Genomic DNA, 19,204 nt, shown 5'->3' on the forward strand with positions numbered 1-19,204 from the left:
CAGCACCCGGGGTTTACAGGCACGAGCGAGTGCTTTAGCACAGCTCCTGGCTGTAAAATGATTTAACCCCTTCAGATGGATTTACCTCGTGGGACGTGACAGTTCATCAGAGGGTATGTATATTGTTGGTTTATTATTTTGCCAAGCGAGGGTCTTCAGGTAGATTGAGAGAGCAATAAAATATTAAAACAACCTGTGTGTTTATTTCATTAAAATACTTTTTAATAGTGTGTGTGTGTGTGTGTGTGTGTGTGTGTGTGTGTGTGTGTGTGTGTGTGTGTGTGTGTGTGTGTGTGATTTTTAACCCTTTCATACAATTGGATTAATAATGGATATGTGTCAGAATTGACGCCTCTCCATTATTAATCTGGCTTAATGTCACCTTACAACAGCAAGGTGGCATTAACCCTTCATTACCCCATATCCCACCGCTACACGGGAGTGGGAAGAGAGTGGCCAAGTGCCAGAATAGGCGCATCTTCCAGATGTGCCTTTTCTGGGGTGGCTGGGGGCAGATGTTTGTAGCCGGGGGGGGGGCCAATAACCATGGACCCTCTCCTGGCTATTATTATCTGCCCTCAGTCACTGGCTTTACCACTCTGGCGGAGAAAATTGCGCGGGAGCCCACGCCAATTTTTTCCGCCATGTAACCCTTTATTTTAGCAGCTACAGCGCCGAAATTTTGCACATACACACTACTAACATTAGTAGTGTGGAATATGCAAAAAAAAAGGGATATGAGATGGTTTACTGTATGTAAACCATGTCTCATATCATGTCGGGTTTGTGAAGGAGAAATGAAAAGCCGGCAATTGAATTACCGGCTTTTCACTAACACCGCTGCGTATTTCTCGCAAGTCACACTGCTGGTCCGTGTGGAATCCGTATTTTTCTCGCCCCCATAGACTTTCATTGGTGATTTTTTTTGCGCAATATGGTGACAAACGCAGCATGCTGCGATTTTCTACGGCCGTACAAGACCGTATATTACGGATGCGTAATATACGGCAGATATGAGCTGGGCCATAGAGATTCATTGGGCCGTGTGTAATGCGAATTTTACGGACGTATTTTATGCGCTCTTACGTCCGTAAAACTCGCTAGTGTGACGGCGGCCTTACTGTTTCTCTAAGGCTACTTTCACACTAGCGTTTTTTGCAATACGCCGCAATGCGTAGTTTTGGCAAAAAAATGCATTCTGCAAATGTGCTTGCAGGATGCTTTTTTTCACCATTGACTAACATTTGCGACGCATTGCCACACGTCGCAACCGTCGTGCGACGGTTGCGCCGTGTTGTGGCGGACCGTCGGATGCAAAAAACGTTACATGTAACGTTTTTTGCTGCCGACGGACCGCCATTTCCGACCACGCATGCGCGGCCGGAACTCCGCCCCCACCTCCCCGCACCTCACAATGGGGCGGCGGATGCGCTGGAAAAATGCATCCGCTGCCCCGTTGTGTGGCGTATACAATGCTAGCGTCGGTAACCTCGGCCCGACGCTAGTGTGAAAGAAGCCTAAGTCATTCTCGTCTGGACTATTGTAACTCTCTACTAATTCTACCGATTCTTTGTAATGCACTACGTAGGTTAATACGATTAATCCCCAATCCCCACAGTTTTAAGCGTGTCCTAAAAACTCATTTGTTCAGACTGGCCTACCGCCTCAATGCATTAACCTAACCATCCCTGTGTGGCCCATTCAAAAAACTTAAACCAAAATCTGGTTCCTCGCATCATGTTCTCATATGCTTTTGGCATTTATTAGCCCTCTCTGTCTGTACTGTTATATATTTAGGCTGTTAACTGGTTCATGCAGCTTTACATGAACACCCTATTCTTACACTATGGCTGGTCGGAACCACTAAAGCAATTGTTACCATCCACCTCTCGTGTCTCCCCTTTTCCTCATAGTTTGTAAGCTTGTGAGCAGAGACCTCATTAGTCTTGGTATCTGTTTAGATCTATGTGCTTATTGTTATGCTGTAATGTCTATTGTATGTACAAGTCCCCTTTATAATGTAAAGCGCTGCGGAATAGGTTGGCGCCATATAAATAAAATTATTATTATTATAAGCTTGTTGATGGTTATAGGAAGCGATTGATTGCAATTATTCATTCCAAAGGATGTGCAACCAAATATTATCTTGAGGGTGCCAACAATTTTGGCAGGCCCATTTTGGGGGTTTTGTGTGAAATGATGTACATTTTGCCTTTTTTCCTGTGTTTTTTTGTGTTGTTCCAATACACACAAAGGAAATAAACAAATAAACGTGTATAACAAAATATGTGCAATTGCAATAATTTACTGAGAGAAATACTTTTTATTTTCTGGAACAATTTCTAGAGTGGCAGCACTTTCATCCATGAATGTATACTTATTGTCTCCTATGCCCACATGTTGTGTATATATGATGTTTTCATTTATTGTTTTTATATAGGGGGGCACTATGATTGCAGTGGGACTTGGCGTTGCAGCAGCGGCTTTTGCAGGTACGTTCATTCATTTTTATTTTTTTTTATATATATTTTTTTAGCGTGGAAGTGTTTTTCAGCAATTTATGTGAATTGGGGAAAGCTCTTGGCTCATTGATCAGGGAACTCTTGAACCTTTTTACCATTGATTGGTAAATATACCAGGAGCCCTTAATTTCGAGATTTTTTTTTTTCTGAAGTCAATAATATATTGCATAGAAAAGCATAAATTGCCTATAAGTATGCACCCTTAAGACTTTTATATATATATATTTATATCTGCTGTGATTTACTGTCACTACACAGTAAGTGTAGTGACAGTAAATCACAGCAGATACTTTAAACTTTTTTGAAAGCGATCAACAAAATGATTATATTCTTATAGAGATGCAATCTGTAACCCTCGGTGAATATTCACCTGTTAATTCCTGTTAATGTCCACAATTCTGTTTGCTGTCTGAATAAATAGTTTTAGACATAAATAGTTTTAAAATACTGACACCCCAGAATCCCGTGTCTGTCTCTTTAATGTTACATGTGAAGTAAATCAGAGCCCATTTTTATATTTGCACTTTTGTTACTTCTTCCCCTTCTTCAAAGAGCTAAACCTTTTTTATTTTTGTATCGACTGTATTGGAGCTTCTTCTGTACTAACAAATGAGAAAAAAAATCAGTGTTTTAACTCCTTTCCGAAGTCGAGCGTAATAGTACGCCAATGTTGGACACCTTCCCTTTGTGGGCTCTGGCGCTGAGCCCACATCTGTTCCGGCACATGTCAGCTGTTTTGAACAGCTGACATCTTCCCGGAACAGTCACGGGTGGAATCGCAGCATTTATCACACGCTTTCGGCCAGCGCACCGGAAATCCGCCCACGGGATTGCGGGTCACTGACGGGTTGTCATGACAACCAAAGGTCTGCAAAACTCTATGGTTGACAGTACCTGATTGCTATGAGTACTGCCCAGTGGTCGGCGCTCATAGCAAGTGAGCAATTCTGCAGCATACATGCGATCTGATCATCGCCTGTATGTAGCAGAGCCGATCAGACAAGTGCAGCTTCTAGTCTCCCTGTTGAAGAATGCCAAAAGTAAAAAAAAAAAAAAAAAAGTTTTTTTTTTAAATATAAAAGTTTCGACCCATTCAAAATAAAACCATTAAAAAAAATCAAACATATACACACACACACATTTCGTATCCCCGCATTCAGAATCGCCCGATCTATCAATAAAAAAAGGATTAACCTGATTGCTAAATAGCATAGCAAGAAAAAAAGTCAAAACACCAGAATTGTTTTTTTGTCGCTGCGGCATTGCATTAAAACGCAATAACTGGCGATCAAGAGATCGTATCTGCACCAAAATATTATCATTAAAAACGTCAGCTTGGGGCGCAAAAAAATAAGCCCTCACCTAACCTGAGATCACGAAAATGGAGCCGCTATGGGTATGGGAAAATGGTGCAATTTTTTTTTCAGGTTTTTTTTTTTTTTTTTTTTAACAAACTTTAATTTGTTTTCACCAGTTAGGTAAAAAAGAACCTAGACATGTTTCGTGTCTATGAACTCGTAATGGCCTGGAGAATCATAATGGCAGGACAGTCTTAGCATTTAGTGAATATAGTAAAAAAGCAAATCAAAAAACAGCTGTGAGATTACATTTTTTTTTTAAATTTCACCGCACTTGGAATTTCTTCCCCAGTTTTCCTGTACGCGATATTTTAAATCCAATCGTGTTGCTCAAAAGTACAACTGGTCCCGCAAAAAACAAGCCCTCACATGGCCATATTGACCAAAAAAGTTTTATGGCTCTTAATCACTAATTCATCCTAAGGCCGGTTTCACACGTCAGTGGCTCCGGTGCGTGTAGTGACAGTTTTCTCATGTACCGGAGACACTGACACACGTAGACCCATTCAAATGAATGGGTCTATGCACATGCCTGCGTGTTTTCACGGACCGTGTGTCCGTGTGCAAAACACGGAGACATGTCCGTTTTTCTCCGGCAGCACGGTCCGCAAAGCGACCCGCACACGGAGAACAGTGTGCACTCTTCTCCGTGTGCACGTACCGCCCCAGGAGAAACAGCGCTACAGTTAAGCGCTGAAGCCGGCATTCATCCCTTCTGTCCTGCTCGGCTGAAAGCAGCGCTTGCAGGAGAGAAGGGATGAAAGGTCAAGTTTTTTTTGTTAAAAATAAAGTTTGGGGTCACCTCCCGCATCCCACCCCCCGCGCACCCGCCCGCTTGCAGAGAAATACTCACCCAGCTCCCGCGATGCCTCCTCTCAGCGCCGGCAGCTTGTCCTGTGTGAGCGGTCACGTGGTTCCGCTCATTACAGTGATGAATATGCGGCACCACCTCCCATAGGTGTGGAGCTGCATATTCATCACTGTAATGAGCGGTACCACGTGACCGCTCACACAGGACAGGCTGCCGGCACTGAGGGGAGGCATCGCGGGAGCTGGGTATGTATTTCGCTGCAAGCGGGTGAGCGCACGGAGGGTGGGAGGCGGGAGGTGACCCCCAAACTTTATTTTTAACAAAAATTTTATTTTATTTTATTTTTTTTTTTTTTATCTCTTCTCTCCTGCAAGCGCAGCAGGGGACAAGAGATGAATGCCACCTTCAGCACCACACGCAGGGGGGACAGCGCTTACTGTAGCGCTGTCTCTCCTGCACGGTCCGTGTGGTCCTCAGGCGGCACACGGCTGCCTCACGTGTGCCACACTGATGTGCCACATGAGCACATGGACACGGATAACTCCGGTACCGGAATTATCTGGACGTGTGAGACTGGCCTAAGGCAGTGACTGATGCCAGTGCATTCTCCATTACTAACATTTGTGATGAAAGGCTGGTTTAGTGAGCGTTCTGGGAGTCTGCCTACATGTGAATCTGCTCAGCTTCTCCTGTAGCGGACTGCTGGTAGATCAGAATGCATGCTACATTCTGATAAATTCCATTAAAAGGGCTATCCAGGCATGGGAATAGATTTGCGAATCCTCACAACGCACGCACTCTTTAATACAAGAAAAAAATGTTTTCAATTTTTTGATGGGGCACCCACCGAAATGATTCATTCATTATACACCTGTCAATATATATTATACATACGTACGGTACGGAAAGTATTCATACCCCTTTAAATTTTTCACTCTTTGTTTCATTGCAGCCATTTGGTAAATTCAAAATTGTTCTTTTTTTTTTTCTCATTAATGTACACTCTGCACCCCATCTTGACTGAAAAAAAAACCAGAAATGTAGAAATGTTTGCAACTTTAATAAAGAAAAACTGAAATATCATATGGTGAGAAGTATTCACACCCTTTGCTCAGACACTCATATTTAAGTCACATGCTGTCCATTTCCTTGTGATCCTCCTTGAGATGGTTCTACTCCTTCATCGGAGTCCAGCTGTGTTTAATTAAACTGATAGGACTTGATTTGGAAAGGCGCACACCTGTCTATATAAGACCTCACAGCTCACAGTGCATGTCAGACCAAATGAGAACCATGAGGTCAAAGGAACTGGCCAAGGAGCTCAGAGGCAGAATTGTGGCAAGGCACAGATCTGGCCAAGGTTCGAACAGAATTTCTGCAGTACTCAAGGTTTCTAAGAGCATGATGGCCTCCATAATCCTTAAATGGAAGAAGTTTGGGCCCACCAGAAGTCTTCCTAGACCTGGCCGTCTAGCCAAACTGAGCAATCGTGGGAGAAGAGCCTTGGTGAGAGAGGTAAAGAAGAACTCCAAGATCACTGTTGCTGCGCTCCGTAGATGCAGTAGGGAGATGGGAGAAAGTTCCACAAAGTCAACTATCACTGCAGCCCTCCACCATCAGGCCTTTATGGCAGAGTGGCTTGACGGAAGCCTCTCCTCAGTGCAATACATATGAAAGCCCACATAGAGTTTGCTAAAAAACACATGTAGGACTCCAAATATATGAGAAATAAGATTCTCTGGTCTGATGAGATGAAGATAGACCTTTTTGGTGATAATTCTATGCGGTATGTGTGGGGGAAAGCAGGCACTGCTCATCAGCTGCCCAATACAATCCCAAAAGTGAAACGTGGTGGCAGCATCATGCTATGGGGTGTTTTTCAGCTGCAGGGACAGGACGACTGGCGGTCGTTGAAGGAAACATAAATGCGGCCAAGTACAGAGATATGCTGGATGAAAACCTGTTCCAGAGTGCTCTGGACCTCAGACTTGGCCGAAGGATCACCTCTCTACAAGATACTGACCCTAAGCACACAGCTAAAATAACAAAGGAGTGGCTTCAGAACAACTGTGACCATTCTTGACTGGCCCAGCCAGGGACCTGACCTAAGCCCAATTGAGCATCTCTGGAGAGACCTGAAAATGGCTGTCCACCAACGTTCACCATCCAACCTGACGGAACTGGAGAGGATCTGCAAGGAAGAATGGCAGAGGATCCCCAAATCCAGGTGTGAAAAGCTTGTTGCATCATTCCCCAGACGACTTACGGCTGTACTAGCTCAAAAGGGTGCTTCTACTCAATACTGAGCAAAGGGTCTGAATACTTATGACCATGTGATATTTCAGTTTTTCTTTTTTAATAAATTTGCAAAAATCACTACATGTCTGTTTTGTTTTTGTTTGTTTTTTTCAGTCAAGACTGGGTGCAGAGTGTACATTAATGAGAAAAAAAAATGAACTTTTTTGAATTTACCAAATGACCGCAATGAAACAGAGTGAAAAATTTAAACAGGTCTGAATACTTTCTGTGCCCACTGTGGAGATATATATATATATATATGTATATGTATATTTATATATATATATATATATATATATATATATATATATATATATATATATATTTATATATTTCTGCTAGACTCAATGAAAAGACGCCGAGTGAATGCGCGAGAGTGAAATTGCCTGTTTGAAGACTGCAAATGGCTTGAATGTAGTTAGCAGCATTGCATGCACTGAACAGACAAAATAGCTGATCTATCACATCTATTCAGATTTTAACTATAGGCCTTAAATTATTTTCAGTAAGCAAATTGCTGCAGAGAGTCTGTAAATTGCGTGACTTTTTATAGGTCGCTTCGCTTTCCAGCTGTGGAAACCTTTGGGTCAAGTTATCATGGAAAATGCCAAAAAAATCTCCACTCCAGTAAGTGTGAATTGACTTATTTTGTTAGTAAGGCTCGGCTGTTTGATTGCTCAGTGTAATTCTCCGCTTCAGCTTCTGGTCACGTCCAGGAGTGTGATATTGCTACATTGCTGTTATTTCTGCAATATGACTTGTTTTCTGTTTCTGCAGAGCCTTTCTTATTACTACAAGGGAGGATTTGAGCAGAAAATGAGTAGGCGAGAAGCAAGCCTTATTTTGGGTGTCAGGTGGGTGTTCTGGATTTTTCTTTTTTTTTTTTTTTATTATTATTATTATTATTATTATTATTACACATATAATACACATCCAAAAATACAGTGGGAATAACTGCCAAAAATTCTTTAGAAAAGCAGAATTTCCAAAGAAAAAAATTAACGAAGCTGTGGTGTTAGCTATAAGGGTAAGTTCACACTAGGCATTTTTTTTTTTTTCATCAAAACCCAATTTATTGGCAGGAAAGAAGCTGCAGGAAAAAACAGGCTTTGCATTTTTTTTTTTTGCCGTATTATTGGCATTCTAGATTTGTCTTTTCTGCATGGTGATAAAGTTTAGTGCAAAAAAACAAAAGACTATTCTACAGAATCAGGTTTTGGCTAAAAAAAAAAATACCTGCGGTTTTGCTGTGGATTTTCAGTGTTTTTTCAACAACCATTCATGTCAATGGGTGAAAAATGCTGAAAAAAAAAACCCATAAAAGTGACCTGCTCTATTGTGCATAAACCACGCAAAGCACAAAATACCGATGACGAACAAAACAGTGTGTGCATGAGATTTCTGAAATCTGATATATAGCTGGTACTGTAAAAGGCAGCTGAAAATTTGCATAAAAACACATTAAAAGAAAGCTGACAGACAAAATGCCCAGTGTGATCTTACCCTACAGATCCAGGGCAGTGCACATAACCCATTTGTTCCAGCACTTCTGTTCAAAATGTCAATAAATGCATGAAAAGGTTAGATGGAAATCCAGGATCCAGCACCAGATAATGAAGAGAATTGAAAAAAACCAAAAAACTACTTTATTATAACGTCATTAAAAGATATGGTACGGACATATTGTTCTCTGATGTGTTTCGAGCCATTCATACTCTTAATCTTAGACAGATGTTTTTGTCTGAGTAATGGCTAGGTCACAACTTGCGTTTTTGTTGCGAAGAAAACTGTTTTACTGTACCAGCAAAGTGACTGGGATTTCTGACGTCTCTTGCACACGTTGCTTAGTTTTTGCAGGATCAAATTCTTTCAGTGTTTTTGCAGTGGTTTTCACCCATTCTATGAAAAGGAGAAAAAAGGTATATAAGATGCATGCAAAATTGTATATCTTATGCACCGTTCTTCCTGCCAAGAGACCCATTATGGAAGCATAAATATCTTCTGCCAATACTTAAAACGGTGGTCTGAAATACAATATGATGTTCATCCTGATTTCCTATCTATTTAGTGCCATAATCTAAAATATTTTCTAATATGCTTAAATTTAAGGGTTCCTTACTGTTCGCTCCCTTCAATATCTAACTGATTTTCTTACAATTGTTTCTACAACTTCCTTTAAACCCAGTGCATGATGGGGCACTCAAAGCGTCATCAGGGTGCAGAGGTTTCGGTCACTGCTACAGCCCCTGCCCCCTCCCTGAAATTAAGCATCATCAGCGATGCTCATATAAGGACCTGGGCTAGTCCCTGCACAATGGGCACCCTGTGATGTGCACAAAGACAGTGCACTCTTGCCAACTCATATTGGTAGTATCGAGCAGGCGCTATTGGTGTGTGTTGGTAGACTACCGGGCGTGCAGAGACTGGCGGCGCCCACTCAGGTATTCATCTTACAACACACACTAACAAGGCGCACTAGTGCCGGCTCGTTACAGATCTGAGCTGGAGAGAGTGCACTGTCTTTGTGCAGGGACTAGCCCAGCATCTCAATCTTCCATCACTGATGATGCTTCATTTCAGGGAGGGGGCAGCGTCTGTGACCGTGACCGCAGCCTCTACCCCTGATGACGATTCGTTTGAGTATCCCAGCATGCACTGGGATTCTCAATGAAGCGTCAACATAAAGGAGGTAGAGAAAAATCAGTTAGTGTAGTGAGAGAATGGTAGGGAATTTTGAATTCCATTATATCTGAAAATAGATTAGATTATGGCACTAAATACACAGGGATTTAGGATGAAAATTAAGTTGTATTTTGGAGTCTGACTTGATGTATGTCAGAGAAAATAAGTCAGGTTGGTTTACAATCAATCATAGCTCCGGGGGGACTCATCGCACTTGTAGGGCTATAATGTTTTATGTGGAGAACCTGTTCTCCTTTCCCTTCCCGCTTCTTCTTGTCCTTCATGTCCTCTCTCCCTCTCCACCCTCAGTAGGTTTTTCTGTATTTTTGCTGCGTTTTTCAGGATCCCAAATTTCAGCGTTGCCTGCACCTTGCAAGCATGAACATAGCAAGGTGTTATCAGACCAGCAACACAACACGTATGTGAAAAGATAAAACATCTTTGCTTAAAAGGGCAATTTGATCAAATTATTTAGTGGAATTGTTTTATGTTTTCAAACACTAATATCCATGCTTGTGGGAAGGTACCAAGATATTATGGTTTATGCTTGGGGGAAAACCACAGAAATACGTTTCACATCCTGTAAAAACTGATAGCAGCCCTTTTGCTGAATTTTTTTGCACTTGCTCTTTACTTTCTATGGTTGAAAAAAAAATGCTGCAAGAAGTGACATGCTTCCACAACATGTGAACAAAGCCTTACTGTCACAGGGGGCCCCTTCTTGACTGTGCTGCAGTCCTCTACCACCGGGGAGAAGGATGCTTGTTTTTCTTGCTCGGCTCCCCGCATTCATCTTCTGCATAGTAGAGAGGTGTGATGCTCCGACAATCAGAAGATTGGGTCTGCCTCTCCTATTAGTGTCCGCTCTGTGTCCTGTTGGGGCGGTTTTCTATTGCAGAGCAGCCGCAGGACTTTTTTTTTCTTTGGCCAGCATCTATATCCCACCTGCAGTCCCCCATACCAGCTCCTACAGCTCTATAGTTACGCCCCTGCTTGCAAGTCAACAATCGGGAACCTGTTGTAATAGCGTTTTCATTTCCAACACCGTCCTTTGGGCGATATCTGTTATCACCAATGTGTAATGACGTTGAACATTTTCTTCGAAATCACTAAAATAAACAATCGTGTGTTCAGTTATTAAATGATTATAAGACTTAGATTCTGCATGATTAACTTTGTCAAACGGTGAAATGCAGTGATAAGTTCCTATGAGTCAGAGTGGATAAGCCTGCAATTTGTTCTTCCTGCTCCAAGATATATATATCCATTTTCCTTCATCTGCATAGAATTACAGTAAGCTAATCGGTAGGAGAACAATTACTCTGTCAGGTAATTAGTGCAGAGCGGTCACGTTCCTTAATAGATTTATATTGAAATTGCTTGCGCAGTACTAGATCTTGTCCACTAGATGGCAAAAGTCCTGCTCCATTTGGACTTCAGGGCTGTAAAATGTAATTTACACTCAGTAGTTGATGCAGTTTATTGTAAAACTTTACTTTTACAGTCCATCTGCTGGCAAATCCAAGATCCGGATGGCACATCGGAAAATCATGATTTTAAATCATCCAGATAAAGGTAAAATAACTTCTTTTTTTATTATTTTTTTTATTTATTTTTTAGCAATAAAATGGCTTTGAAAATCTGTCTCTTTAATATAGAGAACATGGTATTAAAATGAATCCTAACCAGATTGTATATCAGCCTGAGTACCTCTCCTCTGTATTCGCTGTACCTTACTGTTGCCATTAATGTGTAATGTAGAGAACGAAAGCTAGCACTCGACGAATGTGAGTCACGGTGCCAGTGAACAGGGCCTCAAAGTCCCATAAATCGTAGAATAAAGTAATCACTGCACTCGTATATCGAAAGTTGCTTGATAAAGTGTAAAGTTTATTCACAAGTGAAAGTTCATGTTGAAGCGATAGGCAAAATAACGTTTCGGCCAACCCGTGGCCTTGTTCACAATATCGCTGTGATGGACCAAAAAAGACATAATCAGACAAAATATAAATATACATATGTACAATTGCAAGGGCATCTATACATTTTTACGAGTACATGCCAAGAGAGGTTGCCAACAGAGGTCCATTCGCCAAAATAAAGGTACATTTTCAACTAGACCAATAGAGTGGGGGGAGGGTTTATAAACCGTAAGGACCTTAGACGAAGAGACGGGTTTAGCAGAGGCAAAGTGTATAACATACAGACGGATAAGAACATCGAACATACCCAGAGAGTAAGTTTGTTGTGTACAGGTAAATATGTTGTATGGCTAGGAAAATTTGATAAGGGACCCAGTCGGATACACCTGCAAAGAATAATACTGTGTACGGTACGGTAGAGCCAGAGCGGTATACCAGTGTGTGGCAATGGAACAATATGTAGTGGTACCTAGAGTGGCTATAGTGTATATACCTGTTCTATAGTCACTGGAGTGAGGGAGCAAAAGACTACCCCTTCTGTCCGATTTTGGAACATAAGGTCTTATAGACATGGTAGGTAACTACAGTTATTTAGTATAAACACCAAGGATGGTGTAACCTTAATACTCTACTTGCCAATGTACTGTAAACGTGGTCCCGGCTCGGGATAGAGCAATAGGGCTGCTGCGTATGGCTGTAGAAAAAGTAGCAAACAGAGTGTAAGATGCCAGGAATAAGGTGTCGCCAGATGTCCATGTGCAGGTTTAGAGAAAGAGTATAATACCTGTCTTGCCTATATAAAAGGTCAGGTTGTAGAGTCCCTGTGTAGTACTAGATATCCCTGGGAGACCATGGGAAAATAGCGCTGTGAAGAAGAAAGTAAGGTTGAGGATCAGTGTGGGTAGATCCATTACTTATCTGAGAGGGCGATGGTGTCTTACTTCCGTGCGGTTACAGATCCTGGAATGTAGAGCCAGCGTTGGTGGATAAGTGGAATATGCCGACACAGTCAGTGTCTAGGCAGTGGGAAGGCTACTGATAATGTCCACCACCATGTTTAAATACGGCTCAAGCTGGTCATTTGACCAGATATGCGGTGCCCGCGGGCGCATGCACAAAGCGCATTTGTAAGAAACTGAAAGTAAATTCACCACGGCTAGGTGAAGAGCGGCGCCTGCGCACTGTGCTCTGATGGCGGCACCTGCGCAGTAAATATCGCTATCCGCGCTTGCGCAATCTGTATGGAGGGAGCTATGTAGAGGCACCGAGTGTGCCGGCGCCTGCGGTTACTCGTGACCGAGGCTAGGAGCACGGAGTGTGCATGTGGTCACATATGGAGGGGGCTTAGCGTTTCGGTGTTAATATGGTGGGAAGAAAAGCATAATTTGTCAAGGATGTATACTTTTTTAAAACGCTAAGCCCCCTCCATATGTGACCACATTTTATTATTATTATTATTATTATTATTATTATTATTTATTTATATAGCACCATTAATTCCATGGTGCTGTACATGAGATGGGGTTACATCAAAATACAAATATCACTTACAGTAAACAAAACTAACAATGACTGACTGGTACAGAGAGGCGAGGACCCTGCCCTTGCGGGCTTACATTCTACAGGATTATGGGGAAGGACACAGTAGGTCGAGGGTTGCAGTAGCTCCAATGGTGTTGAGGTGGCTGTGTTGGTCTTTACAGGCTGTAAGCTTCTTTGAAGAGATGGGTTTTCAGGTTTCTTTTGAAGGATCCAAAAGTAGTGGATAACCGGATGTGTTGGGGCACTGAATTCCAGAGGATGGGGGATATTCGGGAGAAGTCTTGGAGGCGATTGGATGAGGAGCGAATAAGTGTGGAGGAGAGAAGGTCTTGGGAGGACCGGAGATTACGTGAGGGAAGATATTGAGAGATTAGTGTGGAAATATACGGAGGAGAAAGATTATGGATGGCTTTGTAGGTCAGTGTTAGTAGTTTAAACTGGATACGCTGAGAAATTGGGAGCCAGTGAAGGGATTTGCAAAGAGGGGAAGCAGGAGTGTAGCGAGGAGAGAGATTAATTAGTCGGGCAGCAGAGTTAAGGATGGACTGGAGGGGTGCGAGAGTGTTAGAAGGTAGGCCACAGAGGAGTATGTTGCAGTAGTCGAGGCGGGAGATGATTAGGGCATGCACGAGCATTTTGGTAGAGTGTGGGTTGAGGAAAGGACGGATTCTGGAAATATTTTTGAGCTGGAGGCGACAGGAGGTGGCGAGAGCTTGGATGTGCGGTTTGAAGGACAGGGCAGAGTCAAGGGTTACTCCGAGGCAGCGGATTTTGGGCACAGGGGAAAGTGTGATTTCATTTATTTTGATAGATAGATCAGGTAGGGAAGATATGCGAGATGGAGGAAAGATAATTAGTTCAGATTTGTCCACATTGAGCTTGAGGAAGCGAGAGGAGAAGAAGGAGGATATGGCTGATAGACACCCTGGGATTCTGGAGATCAGAGAGGTGACATCTGGGCCAGAGAGGTAGATCTGAGTGTCATCGGCATATAGATGGTACTGGAAGCCATAGGACCTTATGAGTTGTCCCAGGCCAAGTGTATAGATTGAGAAGAGTAAGGGTCCTAGGACAGAGCCTTGAGGGACACCAACAGAGAGGGGGCGAGATGAAGAGGTAGTATGGGAGTAGGAAACGCTAAATGTGCGGTTGGCAAGGTATGAGGAGATCCAAGATAGGGCAATGTCTTTGACCCCAAAGGAAGAGAGGATCTGTAGTAGGAGGCAGTGGTCAACTGTGTCGAAGGCAGAGGACAGGTCTAGGAGGACGAGTATAGAGAATTGTCTGTTAGCTTTGGCTGTAAATAAGTCGTTAGTAATTTTGGTTAGGGCAGTCTCAGTGGAATGGTGGGGACGGAAGCCAGATTGTAGGTTGTCGAAGAGAGAGTTAGATGCAAAGTGAGAGGAAAGTTCAGCATGGACGTGCTGCTCAAGGAGTTTGGATGCAAATGGGAGCAATGATATGGGGCGATAGCTGGACATAGCGCTTGGGTCAAGGGATGGCTTTTTGAGGATAGGTGTGATTGTGGCATGTTTGAAGGCAGAGGGGAAGGTACCAGAAGTTAGTGAAAGGTTGAAGAGATGGGTTAGGGATGGGATTAGTGTGGTGGTGAGGTTGGGGAGGAGGTGGGATGGGATGGGGTCAAGTGCACAAGTGGTGAGGTGTGATTTGGAGAGAAGATGAGCAAGCTCCTCTTCAGAGATTTTGGAGAGTGAAGTTATGGGGTTTGGGCATTGGTCTCTCACAGAAAGGGGTTGTGGTGGTTGGACAACAAAGACTTGCCTTGTTTGGTCTATCTTATTTTTGAAGTGCGTGGCAAAGTCTTCGGCAACGATTAGGGAACTCGGGGGCGGCAGTGGTGGGCGGAGGAGGGAGTTAAAAGTGTTGAACAACTGTTTGGGGTTGTGGGATAAGGAAGATACAAGGGCTGTGAAGTAGGCCTGTTTTGCAGAGGTGAGAGCTGATTTGAATGCCAGTGTTGCTTGTTTGAGTGCACTGAAGTCATCTTGTGAGTGCGTTTTCTTCCAACGCCGTTCTGCAAATCTCGATACTTACCGAAGCTTTTTAGTGATGCTATTGTGCCAGGGTTGTCTATTGGTTCGTCGCGCTCTGCTATGCATGACAGGGGCAACTGTGTCAATAGCTGATGCAAGAGTGGCATTGTAGAAAGCAATGTCAGTGTCTGTGTCGTGGAGTGATTATATAGAGGACAGTGGTAGGATAGAGTCAGAGAGTGTGTGGGTGTCTAGGTGTGCGAGGTTCCTGCGTGGGTGCGCATGGTGCTGGACATGGGTGACAGGTGAAGAGGACAGGGATGAGAAAGTGAGTAGATGGTGGTCAGATAGAGGGAGAGGGGAGGTAGTGAAGTTAGATAGGGAGCATAAACGGGTGAAGACCAGGTCTAATGTATGTCCATCTGTGTGGGTGGCTGAGGAGGACCACTGAGTAAGTCCAAAGGATGAAGCAAGGGACAGGAGTTTGGAGGCTGCTGACTGGTGGGTGTCAATGGGGATATTAAAGTCACCCATGATGATGGTGGGAATGTCAGCAGAGAGAAAGTGAAGGAGCCAGGTGGAGAATTGGTCAATAAAGGCAGTGGTCGGGCCTGGAGGTCGGTATATGATGGCCATTTGGAGGTTGTAGGGGGAGTAGATGCGGACAGAGTGGACTTCAAAAGAGGGGAGGATAAGGGAGGGTAGAGGTGGGATTGGGTTAAAGGTACAGTTGGAAGAAAGGAGAAGACCCACTCCTCCACCATGTTTCTTGCCAGGGCGAGGAGTGTGGGTGAAGTGGAGGCCACCGTAACATAGTGCAGCAGGGGAGGCTGTGTCAGAGGGTGTCAGCCATGTTTCGGTGATGCCCAGAAAGAAAAGATTTCGAGAGGTAAAGAGGTTGTGAATCACGTGGAGTTTATTGCAGATGGAGCGGGCATTCCATAGTGATCCAGAGAGAGGGTGCAGGGGGGTGGGCGTCATGGGCACGGATTTGAGGTGAGCAAGATTTCGGGTGTTTATATTGGGTTGGGAGCGATAGGAGGGGGTAGTAATGGGAGGTATGAGCTGTGGGGGTCCAGGATTGGGAGATATGTCTCCAGCACTGAGGAGAAGCAGAGAGAGACAGAGCAGGTGGGAGGAGAGTGGGCTGCTTGCTTTGTGTGTTATTAGGAGAGATCTGAGGTTGAGGAGCAGGTCAGCGGAGGAGGTCAGGTGGGGAGGCAGGAGGGAAGGCGAGATTATTACTTGGTTAGGGGGTGATGGAGTTTGAGGATAGCGAAGGAGGGTGAGTAAGGGAGCCAAAACTGTTAGAGCGTATGTCAGCATGATGAGAATAAGTATGGCGGAAAGGGAATGAAATTTAGTAGAGTTATTAACAGTGGTTAGTCTTACCTTCTGTTCACTTCTGGCTCTTTTCTGGCATATTTCTGCTATAATATTTGTTATTATCCTTTTAGCGACATCATATAGACAGACCAAGGTCCAGACAGACCTGTGACTCTGAATTTATAACCGGCTAAGGGCTCATGAAATAGGCCAGGTGTGATCAGGAGGGAGGAGCAGCAGGGAGACTGGTCACAGACACAGGAGGGGATTAATTAGAAGTCAGAAGGGAAAATGCAAGGGGAAATAGATCCAAATGGAAAGATAAAGCCAAACTGTGTATTGGCATCAAGGAATTAAAATGAGAAAACATGCAGGGGAAGGGAAAAAAAAAAGAAAAAAAAAGAAAAAACAGTCATAGCAGCCAGCGGACATACCAGGAAGAAATTGCAGGGTGAGGAAGATCAGGAAAGTTGGGTGATGGTGATGGGATTGGGGTAGCAGCCAGCGGACATCCAGGAAGAAATTGCAGGGTGAGGAAGATCAGGAAAGTTGGGTGATGGTGATGGGATTGGGGTAGCAGCCAGCAGACATACCTGAGGATGAAGCAGATGGGTTGTCAGATTGATAGCAATAACAAAGCATAGCAAAGATAAAAATAAAAATGAAGCGTCTATAGCAGGGGGTTATTTTTCTGGCATATTTCTGCTATAATATTTATTATCCTTTTAGCGACATCCTTATAGAGACAGACCAAGGTGTCTGGGGTAGAAGCACTCCGTGCTTCTACCCCAACACCCAAGCACTTAAATTCTCTGCCATATGCCACTGCGCAGGCGTCGGCACTTTCTCTATAACACTGAAGCTCCTAGCCTCGGTCACGAGTAACTGCGCAGGCACCGGCACACTCGGTGCCTCTACATAGCTCCCTCCATACAGATTGCGCAAGCGCGGATAGCGATATTTACTGCGCAGGTGCCGCCATCAGGGCACAGTGCGCAGGCGCCGCTCTTCACCTAGCCGTGGTGAATTTACTTTCAGTTTCTTACAAATGCGCTTTGTGCATGCGCCCGCGGGCACCGCATATCCGGTCAAATGACCAGCTTGAGCCGTATTTAAACATGGTGGTGGACATTATCAGTAGCCTTCCCACTGCCTAGACACTGACTGTGTCGGCATATTCCACTTATCCACCAACGCTGGCTCTACATTCCAGGATCTGTAACCGCACGGAAGTAAGACACCATCGCCCTCTCAGATAAGTAATGGATCTACTCACACTGATCCTCAACCTTACTTTCTTCTTCACAGCGCTATTTTCCCATGGTCTCCCAGGGATATCTAGTACTACACAGGGACTCTACAACCTGACCTTTTATATAGGCAAGACAGGTATTATACTCTTTCTCTAAACCTGCACATGGACATCTGGCGACACCTTATTCCTGGCATCTTACACTCTGTTTGCTACTTTTTCTACAGCCATACGCAGCAGCCCTATTGCTCTATCCCGAGCCGGGACCACGGTTACAGTACATTGGCAAGTAGAGTATTAAGGTTACACCATCCTTGGTGTTTATACTAAATAACTGTAGTTACCTACCATGTCTATAAGACCTTATGTTCCAAAATCGGACAGAAGGGGTAGTCTTTTGCTCCCTCACTCCAGTGACTATAGAACAGGTATATACACTATAGCCACTCTAGGTACCACTACATATTGTTCCATTGCCACACACTGGTATACCGCTCTGGCTCTACCGTACCGTACACAGTATTATTCTTTGCAGGTGTATCCGACTGGGTCCCTTATCAAATTTTCCTAGCCATACAACATATTTACCTGTACACAACAAACTTGCTCTCTGGGTATGTTCGATGTTCTTATCCGTCTGTATGTTATACACTTTGCCTCTGCTAAACCCGTCTCTTCGTCTAAGGTCCTTACGGTTTATAAACCCTCCCCCCCACTCTATTGGTCTAGTTGAACATGTATCTTTATTTTGGCGAATGGACCTCATCTTGGCATGTACTCGTAAAAATGTATAGATGCCCTTGCAATTGTACATATGTATATTTATATTTTGTCTGATTATGTCTTTTTTGTTTTTTTCGGTCCATCACAGCATTAATGTGTAATGCACTTGTTCATATTAGTTTTCTGACCAGATGAGTTTTGAGACTTGTCGTAAGGGTACCGTCACACATTGAAATTTTCATCGCTGCGACGGCACGATCCGTGACGTCGCAGCGATCGTATGAATATCGCTCCAGCGTCGTAGACTGCGGTCACACGTTGCAATCACGGCGCTGGAGCGATGCCGAAGTCCCCGGGTAACCAGGGTAAACATCGGGTAACTAAGCGCAGGGCCGCGCTTAGTAACCCGATGTTTACCCTGGTTACCAGCGTAAACGTAAAAAAACAAACAGTACATACTCACCCGTCGGTGTCCTTCAGGTCCCTTGCCGTCTGCTTCCTGCTCTGAGTGCAGCCGTACAGTGAGCAGAGCGCAGCACCGCTGTGTGATCTGCTCTCACTTTCCGGCCGGCACTCAGAGCAGGAAGCAGACGGCAAGGGACCTGAAGGACACCGACGGGTGAGCATGTACGGTTTGTTTTTTTACATTTACGCTTGTAACCAGGGTAAACATCGGGTTACTAAGCGCGGCCCTGCGCTTAGTTACCCGATGTTTACCCTGGTTACAAGCGAAGACATCGCTGGATCGCTGTCACACACAACGATCCAGCGATG

General features: G+C 44.0%; 1 protein-coding gene across 1 annotated transcript in view; it reads left to right on the top strand.

Moving 5' to 3' along the window:
• DNAJC15 (DnaJ heat shock protein family (Hsp40) member C15) overlaps positions 1–19,204 on the top strand; it is a 46,815-nt gene that overhangs the window by 17,330 nt on the left and 10,281 nt on the right. Inside the window, exons 2-5 of the mRNA XM_077297338.1 lie at positions 2,441–2,492; positions 7,543–7,616; positions 7,767–7,843; positions 11,176–11,246. Coding sequence (XP_077153453.1) covers positions 2,441–2,492; positions 7,543–7,616; positions 7,767–7,843; positions 11,176–11,246 — 274 coding nt within the window. The remainder of the gene's footprint in view (positions 1–2,440; positions 2,493–7,542; positions 7,617–7,766; positions 7,844–11,175; positions 11,247–19,204) is intronic.

The sequence above is a fragment of the Ranitomeya variabilis genome, chromosome 3 (genome assembly GCF_051348905.1).
Source record: "Ranitomeya variabilis isolate aRanVar5 chromosome 3, aRanVar5.hap1, whole genome shotgun sequence".
Classification (NCBI taxonomy): Eukaryota; Metazoa; Chordata; class Amphibia; order Anura; family Dendrobatidae; genus Ranitomeya; species Ranitomeya variabilis.